Raw genomic sequence first — 21,602 nt, 5'->3', positions numbered from 1 at the left:
ACAGATTCATTGGGACATTTTGAGTTATTCGCCTTCTTGGGAACAACCTTAAACATCTCCTCAAGTTATCACCCTCAAACCGATGGCCAAACAGAACGGTTCAATTGCTTGCTCGAAGAATACTTATGTCACTTCGTCGACGCTCGCCAAAAGAACTGGATACAACTATTAGATGTCGCCCAATTTTGCTTCAATTGTCAAACAAGCTCGTCTACGGTAAAGAGTCCCTTCGAAATTGTAAGTGGACGACAACCGATTTTACCCCATATTATTGATCATTCTTATGCAGGAAAAAACCCTCAAACTCAAAACTTCACAAGAGAATGGAAACAGAGAACAGATATAGCTCGGGCATATTTAGAGAAAGCTTCCAAGCATATGAAAAAGTGGGCGGACAAGAAACGTCGCCCCCTTCAATTCCGAACAGGAGATCAAGTCCTCATCAAGCTGAAACCAGAACAGATCAGATTTCGCAGCCGAAAGGACCAGAGACTAGTTCGAAAATATGAAGGTCCGGTTGAAGTTTTTAAAAAGATCGAGGCTACCTCCTACCGAGTTGCATTACCCGCATGAATGAAAATCCATCCAGTAATTCATGTGAGCAACTTGAAGCCCTACCACCCCGACCCAGACGACGACCAACGAAATGCAATCACGAGACCGAACATCGATCTGGACCAAAAATAAACCAAAGAAGTAAAGGAGATCCTAGTCGACAAGGTTAGGAAGATAGGAAAACCTGTACAGACGATTCATGAATTCCTTGTCAAATGAAAGAATCTCCCTATAGAAAAAACCAGGTGGGAACGCGCCGAAGATCTGAACTCCGCCGCCACCCACATCGCAAGGTTTGAAAGTAGTCGGTTGACAGGGACGTCAACCAATTAGGTGGGGGAGGATGTCACGGTCATGCTCGTCCAGGGCGTGTTGCCCATGGCCGCATGCCCATGACAAATCAAACCCTTGTCATGTCTTTTCATTCTAGTGTTTTTACTTTTGTAGTTCTAGGGCATATGACGCCTCAAAAATATCATGTCTAGGCCTGCTAGACATGAAATGCTTCAGAATGTACTATAGGGGGATATGACTAGTTGTCAACTTCTCCCTACCCATGGTTATATATTGTAAGTCGTTATCTCTCTCTTGCTTGCTTATATAACGTCTCTTTCTAAAATCTCTCTCTGCCCTCGTTTTCTAAAACCTTCTTTTAAAACCGAGGCTAGAGGCTCGATCATATGTCGCTTGGCCGTAGGCGATGCAAGAATAAATTGGCTTAGCTCACTTGTTGTTGAAAAATGAGTGCCGCACAATCGCTAGTCCGCTGCCTTCAAAAGTGCGATTGTATCACTATGCACACAGGGTGTCTCTGGATAACTTTTCTTCCTTTCAAAGTGGTCAGTCAAATAAGAAAATGATCACCACCAGAAAGTACCTCGATAGCATATTTGATATCCAAGAAAGGAAATGAATTAGATTTACAGTATAGCTTTGGAGTAAATGGTTCGGCCAAGGCTACGAATTTACACAAACTCAACAAAGTACAAGTGCTTTTGGTTCGGTTGAGCTGAATGTTTAACACATTTTGCTTCAAACTTGTGAGGCAAGAATCAGATATGGATCAGACAAAAGAATGTGAAGGTTATTACAGGTCCACAACACGAGGAATACCCAAAGAGAGAACTATATTTGACATTTCTCTTCAAAAAAGCTTTACACAAGATAACATATTCTAATAATAACCCTACATTTACCAATGCATTTAACTCATTGGGGAATGCCTACAAAAATTCAAGCACATTGACATACAGCCTCGCGCACCACTAAAAAATGACTATACTGTTACACGTTCTTATTACAACTATAGTTCTTGGTCACTTTCATGACGATCCGAGACGGTCCCTTCAGACGATATTTCTTCCCCTTCCCCATCAGTTCTTTTGCTTCGTGAGAGGTCTGATTGTGTCTTACTCGAGTTGTTGCTTCCAGGGGAATCTGCTTTACCTTGATGGTACACATCTAATGAACTGAATGACAACCTCTGTTTTTTCCTTTTTCCTGACGAACCTTTAGAACCTAATAAATCAGCATCTGGGTCATGGGAAGTTGATGGTGGGATCTGCTTTTCAAGGATACTTGAGTTCAACTTCCCTGATACAGATTCCATATGTGAACCCGGAGTGACGCAAGAAGCAACTAACTGAAGAACCTCTGGCGATGGGGATAAGCTCATGCTTGTTTTCTTCTGCTGGTTCGCGTGCAGAGATGAGGATGATGGATTCATGTTCAAGTTCAGAGCAGGCATGCTGCGGTCAGATTCCAGACCTGGAAGCCTTGAAGTTCCTGCCACTTCCTGTGGCTGTGGATGCATGGCATGCGGCGAGACCAATGAGATGGAGCAAGAAACAGTAGCATCTCCATGGGCAGGGATCTCTTCAAGCTCCTCCTGCTGGCTGCTGCTTCCTACAACGTCAGCTGGAGAGTGTCTCAAAATAACCGATTTCCGTTTTCTTTTCTTCTTTAGAGCCCGTCTCGGATCTTTGGGTAAAGAGGGAGGTGGACCTGGGTTTACAAATGGGGGAATGTTAATAAACTTGTCTTCCCCATATAGCAAGCGAACTGATTGTGCAACCGCTGACACAGTGGGAGGCAGGTTAGGGTCTAGAGGCTTTGAAGAAACATTTACAGCTTCCCTGAGCCAATGAGGTAGTTTGTCCTTTGAAGAATTGCTATCCGTTACTTCTTCTTTGGAATTTGCTACACTGAGCCCCTTGCTGGGATGATCAGGCAGCAGTCCTGAACCATTTTCCAAGTTGCTAGGTGATTCATGAAATAATTTCAAAGACCTATCCAAAAGATTAGGCAACTTCCCGTAGCTATCGAGAGCAGGTTCGTTATTCTCCTTTGCCTGTGTATCAAAGCTACGGGAGCCGTTTAAACCCAAGGAACCTAAGTGATTCGTTCCCAAGGGATTGAATATAAAAGGGTTTTCAACAGGCATGGTTGAATTAGTCCCTGATCGATCAGAAACTCCGGCTGAAGATTCTCCCGGAAAATATGTGTGATGGTTCCAGGTTGGTATGTTTGCAAATTGCTCACTTTGCAGACCATGTTGATCTGATGGTTCAAATCGAGGAAGGTTAGGAACAAGATCACCAAGACCCAGTTTAATATCTGTTAGATGGGTATGAAACTTTGGTCCTGTAACTAGTCTACTTCCATGCAGAGCCCGCGTCATCATCCCATCAGGGAGACTCGGAAACGGAGGAGATTTCTGTAATTTACTGTGCTTAGCTGATTTTGGCACCTGAGAAGCTGACCCATCTAAAATCTTTAGTTGCTCCTCCTCCCACCTGGATGACAAATCTTCTGAAGTTTTGTACCTCGAGAATTTCAGTCTAGGATCTTTAAGCATGGCGTCCCAGTTTCCCTTTCCATGCCTACGAACACCAATCCAGAGAAAATCAAGTTCATCTTCTGACCAACCATCTGCTTTTGGTTTTCTTCTGAAGTAGCTGCCTGATGCCGATCCAGTCCTTATCATTATGTTTTCGAGCACTTTCCTATGATTCTCAGGAAATGCAGAGAAAGCAGGAAGCATTCGTCCCATACCCAAGGAGGGAGTTTCTTCATCTTGTTGATTGCCCCTAATAACATCTAGAGGAGGAAGCTTTAAATTAGGCAGCAAAGGTATAGTTGGAAGACAACCATTAACAGCTTCAACTCTGCTATCCAGGGACAAATTTGATAAGAAGTCAAGCCGTGCACTTGGCATGTTCTTGGAAGGAATTGGATATCTGGGCAGCATTTTCTCATCGAACGGAAAATTGGGTGGTGTCATCCTTTCCTGTAAACCAGAAATAGACTTATTGAATAACAGGAAATTCTGCAGTATAGTTAACAGAGAAAGGCATCCATCTTAATAGGAAATTTACCTGAGCAAATAAAAGATGGCTGTGCACGCGTTCTCCTGATGCAGCTGCCAATTCCTTGTCTGGCACAGCCTCAGCACCACCGATATTAGTACCACTTAAAGTTCCAGAACTGGGAGATAACTTAAATGGAAAATCAGGTCCAGCTCCTGTTCGGCTCTGCTTACCATTTGATCTCGACAAGTTCTTACGTGATGTCTCAAGCTGATTAGCATTGGGGGCACAAAGTCCAAGGACCGGCAACAAGTTGATTGGGACTGAGTTTGCATGACTGGTGCCCGGAAAATGTTGACTTGGTAGACAATTATCAGGAGACGAATAACCTAATGGACCAACAGCAAGATCTAAATAATTGCTAATTTTATGCCTTGAAATTCTTCCCAGCCTCAAGGTTGAATCGATCCGGGTCTTTGGAGCATCTGTTGAGTGAACAAGTTTGTCATCCTCCATGTCAAATACAGAAGTCCTGTCTTTATTAGTTTCCAATGATCCTGCTGCTTGATCTGGAGCTGCTGCATTGGTGTGAGGACACTGTGGATAAGGAAGTGACCCATGTAGAGTCACTCCCTCACGAGAGGACTCTTCCAATGCGTTTCTTTTAGCAAGCCGTTCTTTTTGTCTAGCTCGTAGCTTAGTACTGTTCATCAAAATAAAAGTAATATAAGGAATATATACAAAGTCAAATTTGTAAGTATTTTTTTTTTTTTTTTTGTAAGAATATATTAGTACATAAAAGCGTAAAATTCTGCTCTAACGGGGTTACGTATCTATGAAGTAACGAGCCTGTTTTATTGAATAATCAAAGATTGAAAATGGATTACAATAGAGTTCATATTAAGAGAACAATGTTCCATACTATATTTTCCCCTCACAGGATAAGAACAATGAAACAGGTAAGAACTGTTGAAAATGTTGAACTTACTATTTTTCTTTTAAAGCTCGTCCTGCTGGAGTATATTCCCTCTCTGGCTCTGGTTCCGGTTCTTTTTCTTCTTCACCCCCACTCTGCTTTCAAAAATTAACAATGATGATTAATACACATTATGTAGATGACAAAATAGTGTAAAGCACTCAAAAAGATCATTTTGAGATGTATGGAAGCTTGTTGCAAATCGCTCAACCTCCCTCCGTTTTAATTTATTTGAAAAAAAATCAGAAAATTGTGGTATGACTTGATCTCCTTGGAGGAGAGGGTTGAATAGGTTGGTATTTGGAAGTATAATGTTAATACAAATCAGGGATGTCGACTCCTCAGAATTTGGTAACTTCACTAAAAAGAAGCGGTTAATAGAAATCAGGGATATGGACATACCTCACTCAATGTTTCACTAGGATGAGGAGCATATGCTTCCCTGTACGAAACAGCTTTACGGAGGCGTTTCCCACGCCCAAGAGCTGCTTCCTCCTCACTCTGATACTTCTCCCATCTATATTCCGAACGAGCAACGGTTAACACAACTTATCATCTTCCATCACTATATAACAAATCAAGTGAACTCATACTAATAATAGGCAAACAAGTTTTTACCTGATCCGCAAAAGTCTGTCCCATTCATTTTCCTCAGCAACTATCAACCCATTATCCTCTTTCCTTTCTGAATTTTGTGCACAAATATCATCCGTTACGCCAGTCGGTGATTCCGCTCCACCTTGTTCTTCTGCTGGTTCATCATTCCAATCGACCGACTAAGGGGAATACAAATTGGGAATTTCTAATTAACAACAGAACAATTATAGACTCGGAATTTTTTTAACCAAAAATAAATACCAATCTATTATGTTCGTACTATGAATTGCTATAAAATTTAGCTAGTATAAGAAAAATTATAACCTTCACGGTGCCGAGCATGTCGTTCTCTGTATCAGCTTCAGCAGTTTCAGTTGCATCAGATTGAAGGTTCGAACGGTCTAGCAGTCTCAAAATTGCATTTTCATCCCAAACAATCTTATTGCCACTATCTGTACATTTATCCTTGTAGACGTCCCCCAGGGAACCAGTCCTCTTCTTATGCTTATGCTCCATATCTGTCACCGCCTCATCCTTGCTATTACTATTTTCAACTGCGTCCTTCCCACTACTGATGGTTGAATCGCTAAATAATTCTTCTGTACCCCATTTCAAAATATCTTCTACTTCCTTTTGGGATCCAGACTTGTTTACAAAAAGCTGATCAAGCATCAATTTCTTCTTAGCAAGCTGCAAAATGCGCTCTTCAACACTAGCACGAACTACAAGTCGGTATACCAAAAGTCTATTCGACTGACCAATTCGATGTGCTCGATTCATAGCTTGGATATCCGCATGCGGATTAAAATCAGAATCATAAATAATAACAGTGTCAGCAGTTGCCAAGTTAATACCAAGGCCACAAGAGCGTGTTGATAATAGAAAAACAAATCGACTCTTGTCTTGGTTAAAGCGTGTAATTGCAGCTTGACGATCTCCCACTGAAACAGAGCCATCTACTCTCTCAAATGTCTTAGGCCCAAATTCTATGGTCAAGTAATCTTCGAGGATATCAAGAAGCTTAGTCATCTGGGAAAATAGTAGAACTCTATGACCCTCCTTATGTAAAATTTTGAGCATTGAATGTAACAACGTCAACTTGGCTGAAGCTTTAATCCGCATTTCATGAAGGAACTCTATAGAACCAGATTCAGGTTCGGTGCCTGGTATAAGATATGGGTGATTGCAGACTTTCCGTAATTGCATCACAATATTTAGCATGGACTGTTGTGCAACACCCTTCCCTATATTTCGTAGTAGCTGATAGTTTTTTGTCAGCATCGCACGATAATATTCAGCTTGGATAGATGATAGCTCAACGGGAACCATTCTTTCCGTCTTAGGAGGAATGTTTTGCATCGCATCTTTTTTAAGCCTTCGAAGCATATGTGGAGCAACAAGTTTTTTCAGTTCTTCCACCTTTTCGGCAGTTGTAAGGTCATTAAACTTCTCCTCAAATGAAGATAAAGAAGGAAATGAAGCTGGCTGCAAGAAGTTAAGTAAGTTATACATCTCACCGAGGTTGTTTTGCAGAGGTGTACCGGTCAACAGAACACGATGTTGGAAAGAAAACGTATTAAGCAAGCTGAAAAGCTTACTTCCAGAATTCTTCAAACGATGGCCCTCGTCTACCACAAGTACTTCCCAGGGAACCCCACGAAGATAAGAAGAATCAACAAGAACCATTTCATATGTAGTCAAAAGAACATTAAATTTAAAGGATTCGGTTTTCTTATTCGACTGACTCGGAATGCTGGCATGCCATTCGTATTGACGGATAGTTGCTCTTGCCTTTGCACCACCGTGGTACTCCACAACATTCAAGTTTGGGGCCCATAAAGCAAATTCAGAAAGCCAATTAGGCATTGTGGAGAGTGGGACCAAAACTAAGCAAGGGAGTCTAGCTTTAAACTCAGAATATAATGAGGAAATAAAAGCACAAGCTGATACTGTTTTTCCAAGTCCCATCTCATCAGCAAGAATTACATTTTTTGACTTGTACCAGCATTTCCTCAACCAGTTGAGAGCTTCAAGTTGATGAGGAAACAATGAACCCCCTTGGAGTTCCTTAGGTTGCTCAGTAAGAGTTGCTATCTCAAACTGTGAATCGCCATATTTCTTAGGTAAAATTTCCTTTGAAGAGTCCTTCTCAATTGTTTGCTGCTCAAAATCATTGAACAATTGGATCAGATGTTGAGATTCTTTTAGAACAGATTCTTCTAATTTTTCCCAAGTGCATTCGTCGTAAGGAAGGCCACTCCATTTTATAAATGCTTCAAGACCACCATCTTTGCAAGAACGGAGAGAAATAACTCGCTGGGGCTGCTTCCAGCGATCCTCACATATATTAATGACAGCAGTCCCATATTTTGCCTTGTAATTTTCAAGTTTTCTCTTTGCTAAAACTTTCAGATGAGACTCAGAAATCCATGTGTTATGGATATGAGACCTACCAGCCCACTTCACTAGAAATTCATAATGTATGGTCTCAGCATTCCTACAAGCAGTATCACGTAAGAAGGAATCTTCTATTTTATTCTCCACACAGCTACTGATACCTATTACTGCTGTATCACCTTCTGTTATACTATTGGTTTCAAAAGAAGCAACCGTATCACAAACTTTAAGAACATCATTTCCATTAGAACTTCTCAAGCTAATGCCAACATTCTCCTCTGAGATGTTATTTTCCATTGTTCTACCCTGTTCTTCTAACGTTATAGAAGATTCATCTCGATTTTCACTATTCAAGGTTGTAGTACAGCAATCAATATTTCCCTTGCTCGACACATCCAGGGCCTTACCTTTTCTTGATTCTTTGTTCACAGACCTTCTATATACCTGTAACTTATCTACCTTTGTATCATTTTTCAAGCTTTCTTCCATATCAACACTTGGACCTACATTCTCTTGATCCTTGATAACATTTTCTGTTCCAACATCTAAAACATCATCAAATGCCGATTTATCTCCAATTTCTCTGGCTTCTTCTGGATTTAGAAGGTCGTCAGGATGGTCATTAATCACAATCTCAGGTAAATATGAGGATTCCTTACTATTACCTTGAACACGACACCCTAAAACTCGATCAACCTGAGATGTTAACCCAGAAAAGGAAAAACAAACAGTGAGACATTATCAGTTTGTTACCTAAGAAACCTAAAAGAGACGAGAAATGTCTGCCATTGAAACATATAGAATTTCACTTTTAGAAGCATTATCATTTACCTGTAACGTCTCACCATCTAGTCCATTTTCACATACCAACATGCCATCGACATGACTTGATGCTTTATCAAGCTCGACCAACTTATCTCTGTCTTCAACAGGAAGTTTCTGCATTAAGAAAATGTGATCACTCCCGAATTACAAATGATTTGACAGAAAAACACAATCGGTTCACTTCAGGGGAAAAGAAGTATGGACGTAGGTACAAGAGAGCAGAAAAATGTCAAACTCCAGTAAACTTATAATTCATGCATTCACATCCCAAGAAGCACAAATGAAACAATGGAAGTATTAAAGGTACCTCATCTTTTCCCTCAAGATCTGAGTTCTTGGTCCCAACCTCTTCCTTCGAAGAGGAAGTCGGTATCTCATGGTCAACATGTTTCTGTTTCCGTATGGATTTACTATTTCCAGGACTAGGAGCTTCTACTTTGCATCCATGTTTTTTTGAAGTGCTAGTTACACACGTTGCCTTTCCAGTCTTATGCTTCTTTTGACCAACATCTTTATTAAACTTCTTTTTCCTTTTCCTAGTCTCCTTCCCTGCAGCAGTAACTGCAAGAACAAGGTTCTTACTCGGAGATGCATCCTCACAAGAAATTCCAATCTTGTTCTCAAGAATATCAAGATTTTTATCAGGAACTTCATCACATGGTTCTAATTTTTCAGCTTTTGAATGAGGTGAAATCTCCGTAACAGCAGGAACCGACTTTTCTTCCGTTTGAGAGTCTGATTGGGATGCACCGCATACCTTTTCATCATCAATATTGGCAGGAGAAGAAACACTTGCAACAGTATTACCATCTGATGGATGAATTGGCTTGGCATTACAAGACAAGTCCATACTGGAGGTGGCTGATTTCCTAGCTAAAGTCTTCACTTTATGAGCTAAGATTGATTTTCTCTTGCTGGAGGATCTCTTCTTAGCAAGAATGGAGCTTCCAAATATCCGGGACACTTTCTCAGTGACAGAAGACTTGATTCCATTTTTGCATTTTGTACTAACAACTTTTGTTCTTGCTCGCTTAGATATGGTGTCCAAACAGCTTGTGGCATCTAATGGTAAATCATTCTTCTGATTGCAGTTTGGACAATGCCACTTACCCATGGGGATACGCTTCAATAAATATCAGATTCATGCGGAAGTTAGACCAGAGCATTGCAAATCTTTACAATGTAAACAGACAATCTTGGAAAAACAGTTCATTTTAATGTAAAGCCCGCAGGAGAAAGACTAAATCTCTGTACCAATAGCAAATGAAAGATTGAATCAACAAACCTTAAGGGGTGGATTAAGACACTGAAGATGGTAGGTCCTTGGACAGCTGTCACAGCATAACAAGTTCCCACCAAGATCACAGACCACGCATTCAAAGAAATACTGGATCAACAAATAATAAGCATATTCAACTTGGAGAGGCAAGTGCATATCTATTGCCTAATATTAGCATTTAACCAAAAATATAGGGAACAAAGTTGAATGGCATAAAATAATTCACAATCAAGAGAACTTTTTCATTAAAGAGGAAAGTTGGAGACAGTATACTCAAGGTTCATACTCCCAGTAATCATCATTTAATCATCGTTTAAAGATAACCATTTATCCCGCATGCTAGAACATTACCTTATATTAAAAGACTTGTAGAAAAAAACTAATCAGAGCTATTCTAATTAGACAGAAAAAAGAACTCATTACTCACCCCATCATTTCCTTTCTTCTTGGATGAAAACTGATCACAACGTACCTCACTTTTCAACTTCTCTTTAGCCAAAGAAATACTTCTAGGGGATTCTATTGCAAGTGACCTGTCATCCCTTTTGTTGTGAAGATCAGTAGCAGAAGGAAGCTTTCTCCTTTTGCGTTTCATGACCCAGTTTCTACTAATAACTTTACTACTCGATGATTCATCCTCATTCATCCCTTAACCCTGCGTCTTGAAAAAAATACAGGTACCACATCGTGAGTTGACATAAAGGTCAACCAGGGCAGAGCATCTAGAAAACGTAGTCTCTTGCAATTCAAAAATATATTTTTTCTCATATAAGAATAAAAGCTTTCGTTGAAGAAACAAGAAACAATTTTGGGCAGGATACGAATGCACCTTCCATATCCACCTATACCAAAGCCATTTTTAAAAAAATAGCAATATTATCCATTATAAGTTACAGGTACTAACATAATATCACTTTCTTTTATGAAAAAGCAGAACATGTGACCAAGTAATAGTTACTTTTTGCATTTATTTTTAGGGCACTCTTTCATTTTAATAGAAACAAACAGATGAACAAGCATCATTTTAATTCGTTAATTTACGTGAATCCATACTTCCTCTAATCAGTCGAATTAAAAAACACCCTAATTCATAACAAAAAAGAAAAAAAAGTATGAAAATTTTAAAAAATCATTCATAAATACCAATTTTAAATCCACATTTATCCTTAAAAACCAACAGCTAAATTTTGATCCACTCTATGACCCCTCGTTCCGTCATCTTGCAAGAAATTCCCGATTTTCTTCCAGTCCCTTCCAATCCCTTGAGCTACCTTAAAAAGGTAAAGCAAAGAGGTAAATGTGCGCAAAACCTAACAGACAAGAGTTAGCCGACCTCCCATAAAAGGGCATCTTTTGCTCTCATCGGCAGGCCTATTATACCACAACCATCAGCAAAAATTTCACACAACTAGTATGACAATTGATTCTTTTTTGAATTACGTGAGTACCGAAGCTAGCTTCCACGTAACTCAATTAATCCCGCGGGAAAAATGTATGATCCTTCTTACCTAACAAGAAATCGTAGGATTTTATCTTAGATATATGGTCAGCATAGGAATAAAACTTATTTCCCTAAAGTTCCTCTACCCTTCTCACGTGCTCCAACAACTAAGCCGATTTATGGTAATGTAGTAAGATCGGGGATTGAGTCTTGAAAACAAAGAACAGACATCAATCCCACACTTTCCATCTACCAACAAACTTTTGACCATGATAATATCTATACTCCAAAAGATCCAAAACGAATAAACCAAGTTATTTAAACAAGCCATGAGAAGAGAAACTTCTCCTCTCAAAGCAGACAAGCATACTATTATCCAGCAATCCACTTTTACTTTAAACTTAACACTAGTCAAATCATCGACAGAGCTCAACTTCTGTGAACTCAAATGGAACTGAAGTTATTACAAGAAATTTACTCCAAGAATTTTATACTTGGAAAGAGGCCTCAAGATACTAGTTCAACCAAGAATTAATATGCTGCGATTTAGAGTTCCCTGAACAGAAGTATGTGTGCGTACTGGGAACAAAAACGTAAAGCAGGTGCCATTCCCATTAGCATGCTAACACGGTTGATGATCATGACTAGGCTAGCTAAGCAGAAAATTAAATCTTTTGTTTTAGCAATAAGCAGATTAACAAAATGGAGCATGGGGAACAAATCAACACATACATTGTAACATTAGCAATATGCAGATTAGCCAGAAGACAAGCAACTATTGCATTGACACAGGTTACTGTCAAGAAGAGCAAACCACAAGCCCAGAATATGAGAAGCACCCAATGCTGCAAATGTAGAGTATCGACAATGACAAAACTGAAAAGATGATAAAAGTTGAGCAACATGGGCATGCACAAAAATGAACATACTTAACCCCAAACCCCCATTGAGTAACCAATTATCATGCAATAGTGAAGAACCCAATTACCAAACCCTTCAAAAATATGAAGTTGGAACAACAATCAAAAGTTAAAGAAGAAAACATTAGCGGAATCAAGGAGTCCAAGTATACAAAGTGGAAGGAGCGGGTAGATGGGGTAAGCTGAAATTGCAGGATTTGAGAAAGAGCGAAGCATATTGGGCAATAATAGATGAGTAAATTAAGGAAAAAAGAGAGTAAGGCAGAAAAATTAAGAAGGGTAGAAGGCATACCTATGGATCAAAAGCGAAAACAGAGCATGATAGTATGTGATGAAGGGGGGGAGGAGAGTAAAGGGGCAAAAGGAGGTTGGAGAGTTAGGGCTCGAAGAGTTGGGGATGAGAGAGAGGGAGAGAGAAGAATGAAAGAGACAGATGTGGGAGACAAATGAATAAATAGAGAGAGAGAGAGAAGCACATACACACACACACAAATACGGAATCGCCGGGGTCATAGGACGGGGTTACACTCTGACATGGCAGAAGAGAGAGAGATTGACATTGTGGATTGTATACGTTGGTGTTGGGTTTTGGGTTGTTGTTGCTGTTGATGTTGTTGATGTTGTTGCTGTTGAAGCCTCCCAGGAATCCCGATCCACTGGATTATCGCCACGTGTCATCTATACAGCCTTAACGCACTTGCCTTCAGCCACCACTTTGCCCACTTTCCTTTTTCCTTTTTCCTTCTCGCCATTCCCTCTCTCTCTCTCTCTCTCTCGCTTCCTCGAACCACACAGAGAAGAAACCCAAACCAGAGACGAACTTCTCTTCTCTTCTCTTCTCTTCTGCCTCATCCTCCTCATTCACCAAATCGATCGCCGCTCTTCAATAACAGATCGTCTTCTGTTCATGATTTTAACAATTCAATTTCAAGCAGAGGCGGCCGCCATTAAAGCGTTTCGCAGGAGGATCCCGTTTGCATGGCGGCAGAAGGGGCGTAAGTTGGGGGAATTTGTATATTACTTAATGATGAGCCTGGAAATTAATGAAATTGCCTTTAATTTTGATCTCTGCCCATGCATGAACACGGAACACACATCCCGCCTACTTACTTGCATTCTTCCTCTTGTTACCCAAAATATAAATTAGTTAGCCACAATCTTGGATTGCTATCATACCTTTTATCTACCTCCAAATATCTTGCTTTACGCATCAAATGTGGCAACGCCTTCCCTTTAAAACTACCAAAACATTTTTGTTCTAATAACGCCCCAAATTATAACCTATCACTTTATCAAAATAATAGATACATACATTTTATTTTAAAATTTTATGAGGTTAAAGGTAAATTTAAAGGAAGTAGATAGATTCTCCCTTCCATAATTGTTGAATTAAATAAACCATAAATTCACATTTTTAACCAATCCCATTCATGTATATATATATATATATATATATATATATATATATTATATTTTGCGACATTTGAATTTATGCCTTCTGATAAGTTAGAAATTTTGTTATTGGCTAAATTTTTACAATAATTATTACGTTAATTACAAAAACATTTACATTTATATATATATTTATGCACACCTTTTCAAGAAACTGTCTTTTTTTTTTTTTTCCTCTCTTGTATAGTCTCTCAAATCAAGCTAAAAAAACCCTTAGGTTGTGTCAAACAATTATATTATATTGTTTTCATGGGTGAATTTCCTTCCAGACAAATGAAAAAAAAGAATATCCTTGGTGAAACAACCTACCCTCTAAGTCTCGACCCTGTTACTTTTAGTCATAATGTTTCAACTTTTTTTACCTGAAAAGTCTTCCTAACTTATAAATAAGTATATATTGAACCTATTCACTAAGCCTATGTAATAATCATACCATATAAGTATAAGTATAGATGTGAGTGTTTGGAAATAGTTGGGTATTTGCCATTTCAACAAATTATTGCGAATGCATGACGTTTCCATCAATTTCACAAAGCTTACAAGTCTTTCCCTGGCCCCCATTTCTTCAATCTCACCACCACATCAAAAGCCCATTCCACCTACTTAGAACCTACAATAATAAAAACATTTAACAAGTTATAATTGGTAGAAATTAACATAATATTACACAAAAGACATCTATGTTTTAACTTGTACAAATACAACACTCGGATTATTGAACTACATTCAATAAAGTAAATTGAATTATGTTATACTCAACAAAACATTAAATCATATACAGTCAAATAACACAAACAATTTGATTTGGTAATTGTATTACACAAACCATTTGTTAAGCAAATACTTAAGTCCTCTTACCTATGTTTTGTTATCCACTTCCTTACAGTGTTTCTAAAAATCAAATCAAAATTTGAAAACGAAAAGAAAATAATTTTTAAAAACTTATATTTGTTTTTATAATTTGATTAAGAATTCAAGTGCCTTTTCAACATAGATTGAAAATCACATCCGAAAAATTGGAAGGAAATAAATATAAATTTTATAAACTAGTATCTATTTAAATAATTATGAAGGCCGAGTGATTGATATTTTTCAAAGTTGGACCACTTCTAAAGCTTTTGGATGAATTAAGGGAAAGGAGGCATTGAGTGGTGACAGTACCTGAACTGATGGCTGATAGCACTGTTTTATGTTCATATTGGTATTTCTTGCACCAATGCATTAGCCCTGTGCACGTACACCACAGTATTACTAATACCTGCAAAGTTCTGTGATTAATTAAAATGCATCAACACTTTGTTGGGTGGCTTTCCTGAGCTGCGAGGAGACTTGAGTTGACATGTGGAAGAAAGAGACTGCCAACATATAGTACACTATATCTCTTAACCTGTTTGAAATGATTTTTAAAACCTTTAAAAATATTTAGAACGTCAACTTAATTTTGACCACAATTGAAAGACAATCTAACCTAAAAAGTGCATTATGAATACAGCTTAAGTCGATTGGGCCCGAGTCTAACAACGTCAGGTTGGTTCATCAACTCTTGCCATTAGCTTGACTTCATTCAACCCGAACCCAATTCAAATCATTAGGTCAGGTACAACTCCTCTCTAGGCCTAATTCAACTCATTTAAATTTGCCTCTCTGTAACTACGAGCATATACAATATACTCTTGCATCAGAAAGATCGAGGATTATAGATAAATGTAACTGATGGCAATGGCAAGAGTGAGCTCTGTAAAACTTAGCATTCATGAATCTAACTTCAGATTCCGTTGTACAACTGATATTTAATTGCGAGAAATGATGCATCTTGGAGTATAACATAGAAGATCCGGATATTTTTAGCCAAAACTAAAGGATGGTATGACAGAAAATGCATTACATAGTTCTCAGCTTCTCACAATTAGCCAAAATATTTACCTAGAAGAGACAACTCAACATATTGTCTAAGAAACTATATCCTTCCGTGGGAATTCCAAAACACCAGAAAATTTTAATAATTCCATCACAAAAACATGAACTGATGTGAAAGCGACTAGTTGTATTGTCTTTTCTTGATTTATAAAAGATCGATGTTTTTCTTGTCATTAAATCTACCAAAAGTTATGTTGAAACTGGAAATCAAATATGCAGTAGGTCGGTTTATTCTTTTCTCGTAAAATAATTCAATAAAAGTCGCAATTACTATTCTGTTGCCCTCATACTACGACGAAAATGGCCCCCCATACAGCCATCATCTGTATGTGGCACAAAACTAGAAATTCTAGCCAATAAAAAGTACCTCAAGAGTATCAGTACATACAGATGATGCGGCAACCTAAAAGACAAGAAGAACTCCAACCCAGTAATATATCCATAATACTAAGACTATTGTTTTATACGTGCCAACTAAGTTGCATATTGCCAAAAAAAATTCAAACACGTTACAGAACTAAAACAAAAGAGAATCAGTATACTGTTTACGTAAGACTAGAACTATGACTTGAAACATGAATTTCAGGTCCAGATAAGAATATGGAACAATGGAAGTAAGGGAATCTATATGTCATAATTGTACCTCCGTTCACCACCACTTTGACCCAGTATGCGCCTCAGGAAGATGATGGAAAAGTCGCAGATTACGGAAGCTGGCAGGTCAGATTTGTGAATGAAAAACAATAAACTAAGACAAAGAATAAATAAACCTATCTCAACCCTCATGTTAATGGTACTGAGAATTCATCTGAACTTCACATTTACTCCAGAGAACCATTTTGCACGTCACCAGCTTGACCAGCTGAAAATGGCAGATGAAGGTCCATCAGGCCTAGAAAATTTGTCGGAAAAAAAAGCCCCCATCAGACAGTTGTTCTGAAAAGGATGGCTGGGCTCTCAAAGTCGAAGGAAATAAATTTAGAAAATATTAATAAATACAACCAATTGACTGACTCTCTATCCCCACCAAAACATTAACAACTTCATCGAGAATCAAGAATATGAATTATAAATACTCGTGCAAGAAGGGGATTTAACTTGAAACTAATAAATTTTGATAACCACTTCAGTTTCTAATTTCTACATGAGCTGCAGTATACTATTCCAATTCACAAAAGACAATACTATAGTGACGTACAGTTAACTGTCATCCCTGTGCAATATGTGGCCCAGCCAAATACACGTGCACATTAAGTACCTGAACTTGCACATGTGACATTTCGTAGGTTCATATATTGAAGTGGAGTTCCCTCAACATTAGAGTAACCGAATCCATCCATCTTTTTTTAGGTGTCAAATTGCGTAACTCCTCCATATTCGAGCTTACAAGAACGAGGTATGGCTGGACATATTTGTGTTCATTACCTTTTTCTTTCTAGGATTCTATGAACTGGTTTGTCCCTCAATTCCATTGTATGCCATATCCCGAGAAGTTTAGAAGGATAGATACAAATAGAACTTAAATCAGTAACTCTTCATTTTTAGAAGTCCCTAAAGGTGACCAAAAAAGACAGAGTTCAAAGTGGCTTCAACAGAAACATAAAACAAGAATGAGTTTTCAAAATCTAGCGACAGAAACATAAATCAAGAGGCCCCACCTAAACGCGTGCGTTAGTGGGATTTTTAAAACACATACTACCTCTAAAGCCATGATCTGTTCCCACACACTTGCATATGATTACAAAAATTTACACATCCCAGATTAAAGCAAGTCATATAAAAGTTTTGACCAACGTACGTTCTCAAATTTCGACCATTGTTACTAAATCATTGAAACCATTCTCACCTTCTCACAAGCCAGATGAATGGGTGACAAGTAGCCTTCAGATCAGACACTTTAGTCAATCTCATGGAAACCTTTACTTCAACCGATTACATCTGCAAGTCACCAACACATAATAGTTCTGCATCACGATCCTGCTCTACACTACTCCTCTCGTGACTCTCCATTTCTTAATGTTGCTTAACCTGTGAAATAGTAGTAGTATCAATGTGCTGAAGCAAGAGATGTTCATCCGCAAATGAAGAACTGAAAGAAAAGGGACGCGAAGGTTATTGCAGACACCCTCTCTACAATAGGAGATTCAAGATATAAATTAGCTAAAATTAAACTAACCTCTCAAGTAGTTAAAATTTACTGAAGTCTCATTAAAACATCCATGAGATAAAATGCACGAATGCGTCTAATGGCTTTAAGAACATCTGGAATTCAAAGAACTAGTGCAGGGGAAATTATAAAGAGAATAGTATTACTTACAGGTTACCGCGGCCCAAGAGAGAGTTCCAATATCCAGGAGGGTGTCGTCCCTGATCTCCACGAATAATAAAGAAAGGTCTAATCATTCTTCACTTAAAAAAAAAAAAAAAAAAAAAAAAAAAACAGTAGAATTTCTCATAAAGAAAGAACAAATTGCACACAACAATATTGTTTAGGAACACCAAGTAATTGCACAAGAACGAAACAATTGAGGTCAAATAGGTTCCAGAGAAATAATTACAACGTAAATCTGGACCATCATCAAACATTGAGCAATACAAAATACAAACAAATTCTGAAAATCAGCCGCTAGAATATGCAGCATGCTATGACGGTACAATATTAGGCTTATATTCACAGTTAGCAATGTATCAAATGATATCTGAACTTACAATTCATGAAACTTTAACTCCATGTTGGTAAGCATATAGAGTTGAAATTATCAGTTACGAATCAAGATTCCATGTATACTAAGACGGCATACCAATGAAACCTCAGAAAATCGCAATAACATAAAATCTGAATTACGAAACCAAAAATGTTTCGTTCATATACCCAATTACATTTACAATTGAGTAAGAATATTGTTCACCTGCCCACAACATAGAGCAGGAAAAAGGAAGCCACTGCAATGATTGAAAGGTCAGGTTGGATCCATCCGGGTTGTTACAAACGGCCTTTCTGAAAAGGGAAGGCTGTACTCAAAACTTGTTGATTAATTGAAGAAAACAGAGCAGATGGCCATATTAATGATCTGCAAAGCTCTCATGGTAAAGAAGCAGGTACGTTTTCTGAACCATTTTGCGTCAAAGCAAACAGAGCATCGTTGAGAAAGCAGTCGCTAGAATATTGTAGAGTTAACATGGAGACACCAAAACAGTGAGTATGAACTTGGAACGCGATTCCTCTCACGAGTTAATGTGAGTCGATGAAATGGGAAAAGGAACTGAAATTATGAACTGGATAAAGTTTTGGTCCCACAAACCAATCGGAAAACGAGTGCGCAGGGAGGCGTGGTTGAAGACGACTCATCTCGCCTTCGAATCAACTTCTTTTGCCAAAAGCCGCAACGGACGGCGGATAAATTAAGGCGCCAAATGTTGGGCCAGGGAACGACTAAAAGGTAAATAAATGAATAAAATAACAATGAAAATAAAACTAGAATTATTTATATTTTTCGCTAAATATCTAAATTTTGGAGTTTACATTTACTTGTTAATTGACTAAATTTTTAATTTTGCCCCTCGTAAACTTTGTATGCTCAAATAAATTTGAAAATTTGAAAAATAAATTAATATATCAAATACAAAATTAAAATTAAAATTTATATTTATTTAAAAGTTTAACAGTTAAATTTATAATTTTAATAAAAGTTGGAGAATTAATTAAATCTACGACTTTACCTATATTTTTATGAACAACTTACAACTTACATTATATTATTTTGTTGCAGCGAGTCTCAAATGTTTGCGGGTAAATTACATTGTGAAGTTTATGCATAAATTTAGCATAAACTTGAGAAAATTTTAAAAAAATATTATTAAAATAACACAAAAGAATACATGTATGTTCTCCCACCCTCCCCTTCTCGTGGAAGAGAGTAGAGAGTAATAATAATGTTATTAAAATTTTATTTAATAATAAATTTCCCAGATGGAACTTAATTTTTTATTCTCCAAAACAATTCATATAAAATTAGGTTTTGTTTGATTTTAGTCCTAAACGTGTGTACACCAAGAATTGAAGAATGGAGTAACAGAATGAGGTGCGGATTAGGGTTTTAAGGCAGAGAAAGAGAAAGAGAAAGAGAAAGAGAAAGAGAAAGAGAAAGAGAGAGGGGGAAATTGATATGATATGATATAAAATAGTATAGAGAAAGGCATATTGAGTATATATAAGAGCAGAAGAAGAAAGAGGGAGTCTGAAATAATATTAAATAAGTGGGGTTTTGGTGACATGAAATTAGGAGGAGGATATGAATTGGCAGCCAGCACAGCACCAAGAGGTTGTTGCCTCCAAACCCTTCTCTAATTTCCACTCCTACTACTCTGCATGCATCAATATATACATAATTTTTATATATATATACAGATAATGAAAAGAATAAGCTTGTAAACATATAATATCATATTGAAATGGTAACACTAGATGCATGTGAAAGGGTATGGTGGTAGGGTACCGTAGGTGGAGGAATGGAGGTTGATGTCTTGAAGATTGGGTTGAAACGGCTGAAGGCGGTACGGAAGGAAGGGCGGCGGTGGCGGCGGAGAGGGCAGTGGGGCGAGCTGAAGAACGCTGCTAGGCTCATGATGATGCTGGTGCTGGTGCTGGTGGTAGTGCTGAAGTTGGAGCTGAAGGTGCGGATGAATATCATTACTACTATTGTCGAACCCAAACCCATCATCTCCATCCATATTTACTACCTGCTCATCCTCAACGTCATCGCTTCTTCTTTTCTGCATCATCGCCACCACCTGCTGCTCCTCCATCGCCATCTGCTGCTCTTTTATCTACCCCCATCATCATTATCACTCCATTACTTATTAATTTGATTACAAAATTAACAAAACCACAATCATCGAACATATACTTAATTTTAATTACCAGATGGTAAATTTGTTCATTCTCATCCTCCAGCATTTTCTCCTAATATCATCAACCAATCATGGTCATGGAAAAGGGAAAACCTTAATTAATTACGATATGTGCATAAATTATGTACATATATGAACAACCTTTCTTCGCAGATTGTCGACCTGCTGCTGTAACAGCTCCGACTGCAAAACGCAAATGAATTATAGATATCTATATGAAATAAAAGTGAAAGACGTTAATTAATGAATTGATTACCTTCCGAGCACGAACTCTGTCGAGAGAGTTTTGGAGGCGGTTCTCGATATCGTGGAGATCGCGAAGCTGAAAAGTGCTGAAATCCTCGGCGGTGTAGCGTTGCAAACTCAGCTGAAGATCGTCGGTGTCTTTTCTCATGATCCTCAGCCGCCTCTCCAATTCCTCCTAATCAACATTATTACTTCCATTGATTTTGCTTGTTGGAGTGTAAATTATTGTTACATTCACAGATGGAGCGTACCGGATGGTTCATATTCTGCTCCGGAATTGGATTTCCTACAGCAATCTGGTACCTCCGGATAATTTGATCCATGCTGCGAGTGCGAAGGAAAGCAGAAATTAACAGTATTCCTAAGTTTATAAGAAAAAAAAAAGGAGGAGGAGGAGGGAAGTTGTGTGGTGACCAGGCTGGTTGGGTGCAGTATTGGAACAATTTTCCGTTGCTGGAGAAGACGATGAGGCCGATCTGAGCGTCACACAGAACAGAGAGTTCATGGGTCTTCTTGAACACTCCAGCTCGGCGCTTGGAGAATGTAACTTGCCGCGTCGTCCGGTTCTCGATCCTCCTGATGGCGATTTTTCCTCTTCCCATTTCCAATGCTTCTTCTTCCGCCTTCCTTCCTATCGGTAACAAAGGAGTAAATTAGGGGAAAGCTTAGAATTGGTTCCAGGGGCCGAACAATAATTAATTAGTTTTTAATGTATACTACCACTTCTGGTGCTGCATCACCCAGCTTTATCATCTTCAACCTTCTTCATCAGGAACTA

General features: G+C 38.3%; 2 protein-coding genes and 2 long non-coding RNA genes across 14 annotated transcripts; all 4 read right to left on the bottom strand.

Moving 5' to 3' along the window:
- Window positions 1-1,596: 1,596 nt before the first annotated feature.
- On the bottom strand, window positions 1,597-13,004 carry LOC111478870 (protein CHROMATIN REMODELING 4-like). Of its 6 annotated transcripts, none has more exons than XM_023123371.1 (12): window positions 12,591-13,004; window positions 12,111-12,254; window positions 10,365-10,598; window positions 9,944-10,045; window positions 8,966-9,781; window positions 8,665-8,772; window positions 5,761-8,529; window positions 5,458-5,615; window positions 5,242-5,356; window positions 4,852-4,934; window positions 3,933-4,566; window positions 1,597-3,844 (listed from the first exon to the last, which is right to left on the bottom strand). In XM_023123371.1, exons 3-12 carry the CDS (start codon window positions 10,581-10,583, stop codon window positions 1,859-1,861), a joined length of 6,990 nt encoding a protein of 2,329 aa, XP_022979139.1. In that variant the 5' UTR covers window positions 10,584-10,598; window positions 12,111-12,254; window positions 12,591-13,004; the 3' UTR covers window positions 1,597-1,858. The 6 variants fall into 6 exon arrangements, with proteins under 6 accessions (XP_022979139.1, XP_022979138.1, XP_022979140.1 ...); XM_023123370.1 differs by having other exon boundaries at window positions 12,111-12,223; XM_023123372.1 differs by having other exon boundaries at window positions 10,365-10,592; window positions 12,111-12,223.
- A 1,165-nt stretch (window positions 13,005-14,169) lies between these two features.
- LOC111478873 lies at window positions 14,170-15,488 on the bottom strand. Its single transcript, XR_002717555.1, has 2 exons — window positions 14,912-15,488; window positions 14,170-14,360 (listed from the first exon to the last, which is right to left on the bottom strand). It is a non-coding gene; the product is annotated as an uncharacterized LOC111478873 (long non-coding RNA).
- A 2,105-nt stretch (window positions 15,489-17,593) lies between these two features.
- Window positions 17,594-19,088, bottom strand: LOC111478874. 4 transcript variants are annotated; one of them, XR_002717556.1, is made up of 4 exons: window positions 18,577-19,088; window positions 18,435-18,477; window positions 17,985-18,076; window positions 17,594-17,756 (listed from the first exon to the last, which is right to left on the bottom strand). It is a non-coding gene; the product is annotated as an uncharacterized LOC111478874 (long non-coding RNA). The 4 variants fall into 4 exon arrangements; XR_002717558.1 differs by having other exon boundaries at window positions 18,469-18,477; XR_002717557.1 differs by lacking the exon at window positions 18,435-18,477 and having other exon boundaries at window positions 18,577-19,087.
- A 746-nt stretch (window positions 19,089-19,834) lies between these two features.
- Window positions 19,835-21,547, bottom strand: LOC111478871 (MADS-box protein FBP24). 3 transcript variants are annotated; one of them, XM_023123375.1, is made up of 7 exons: window positions 21,239-21,547; window positions 21,076-21,148; window positions 20,835-20,999; window positions 20,717-20,761; window positions 20,589-20,630; window positions 20,164-20,494; window positions 19,835-20,032 (listed from the first exon to the last, which is right to left on the bottom strand). In XM_023123375.1, the coding sequence occupies exons 1-7, from the start codon at window positions 21,424-21,426 to the stop codon at window positions 20,028-20,030; spliced, it is 849 nt and encodes a 282-aa protein (XP_022979143.1). In that variant the 5' UTR covers window positions 21,427-21,547; the 3' UTR covers window positions 19,835-20,027. The 3 variants fall into 3 exon arrangements, with proteins under 3 accessions (XP_022979143.1, XP_022979144.1, XP_022979145.1); XM_023123376.1 differs by having other exon boundaries at window positions 20,720-20,761; window positions 21,239-21,545; XM_023123377.1 differs by lacking the exon at window positions 20,717-20,761.
- Between the last annotated feature and the right edge of the window lie 55 nt (window positions 21,548-21,602).

The sequence above is a fragment of the Cucurbita maxima genome, unplaced genomic scaffold, assembly GCF_002738345.1.
Source record: "Cucurbita maxima cultivar Rimu unplaced genomic scaffold, Cmax_1.0 Cma_Scf00004, whole genome shotgun sequence".
In the NCBI taxonomy this organism is placed as follows: domain Eukaryota; kingdom Viridiplantae; phylum Streptophyta; class Magnoliopsida; order Cucurbitales; family Cucurbitaceae; genus Cucurbita; species Cucurbita maxima.
The sequence above is the reverse complement of the archived record's forward strand: the minus strand, read 5'-3'. Positions and strand labels throughout refer to the sequence as shown.

Coding starts and splice junctions, on each gene's coding strand:
- LOC111478870 (XM_023123371.1), bottom strand. CDS start 10,583: ATGAATGAGGATGAATCATCGAGTAGTAAAGTTATTAGTAGAAACTGG. Junction 8,530..8,664: donor TAGATGGTGAGACGTTACAG/GTAAATGATAAT, acceptor TTAACATCTCAG/GTTGATCGAGTTTTAGGGTG. Junction 4,567..4,851: donor CGAGCTTTAAAAGAAAAATA/GTAAGTTCAACA, acceptor TTTGATGAACAG/TACTAAGCTACGAGCTAGAC.
- LOC111478871 (XM_023123375.1), bottom strand. CDS start 21,426: ATGGGAAGAGGAAAAATCGCCATCAGGAGGATCGAGAACCGGACGACG. Junction 20,762..20,834: donor ACAGAGTTCGTGCTCGGAAG/GTAATCAATTCA, acceptor TGCGTTTTGCAG/TCGGAGCTGTTACAGCAGCA. Junction 20,495..20,588: donor ATGAACAAATTTACCATCTG/GTAATTAAAATT, acceptor TGATGGGGGTAG/ATAAAAGAGCAGCAGATGGC.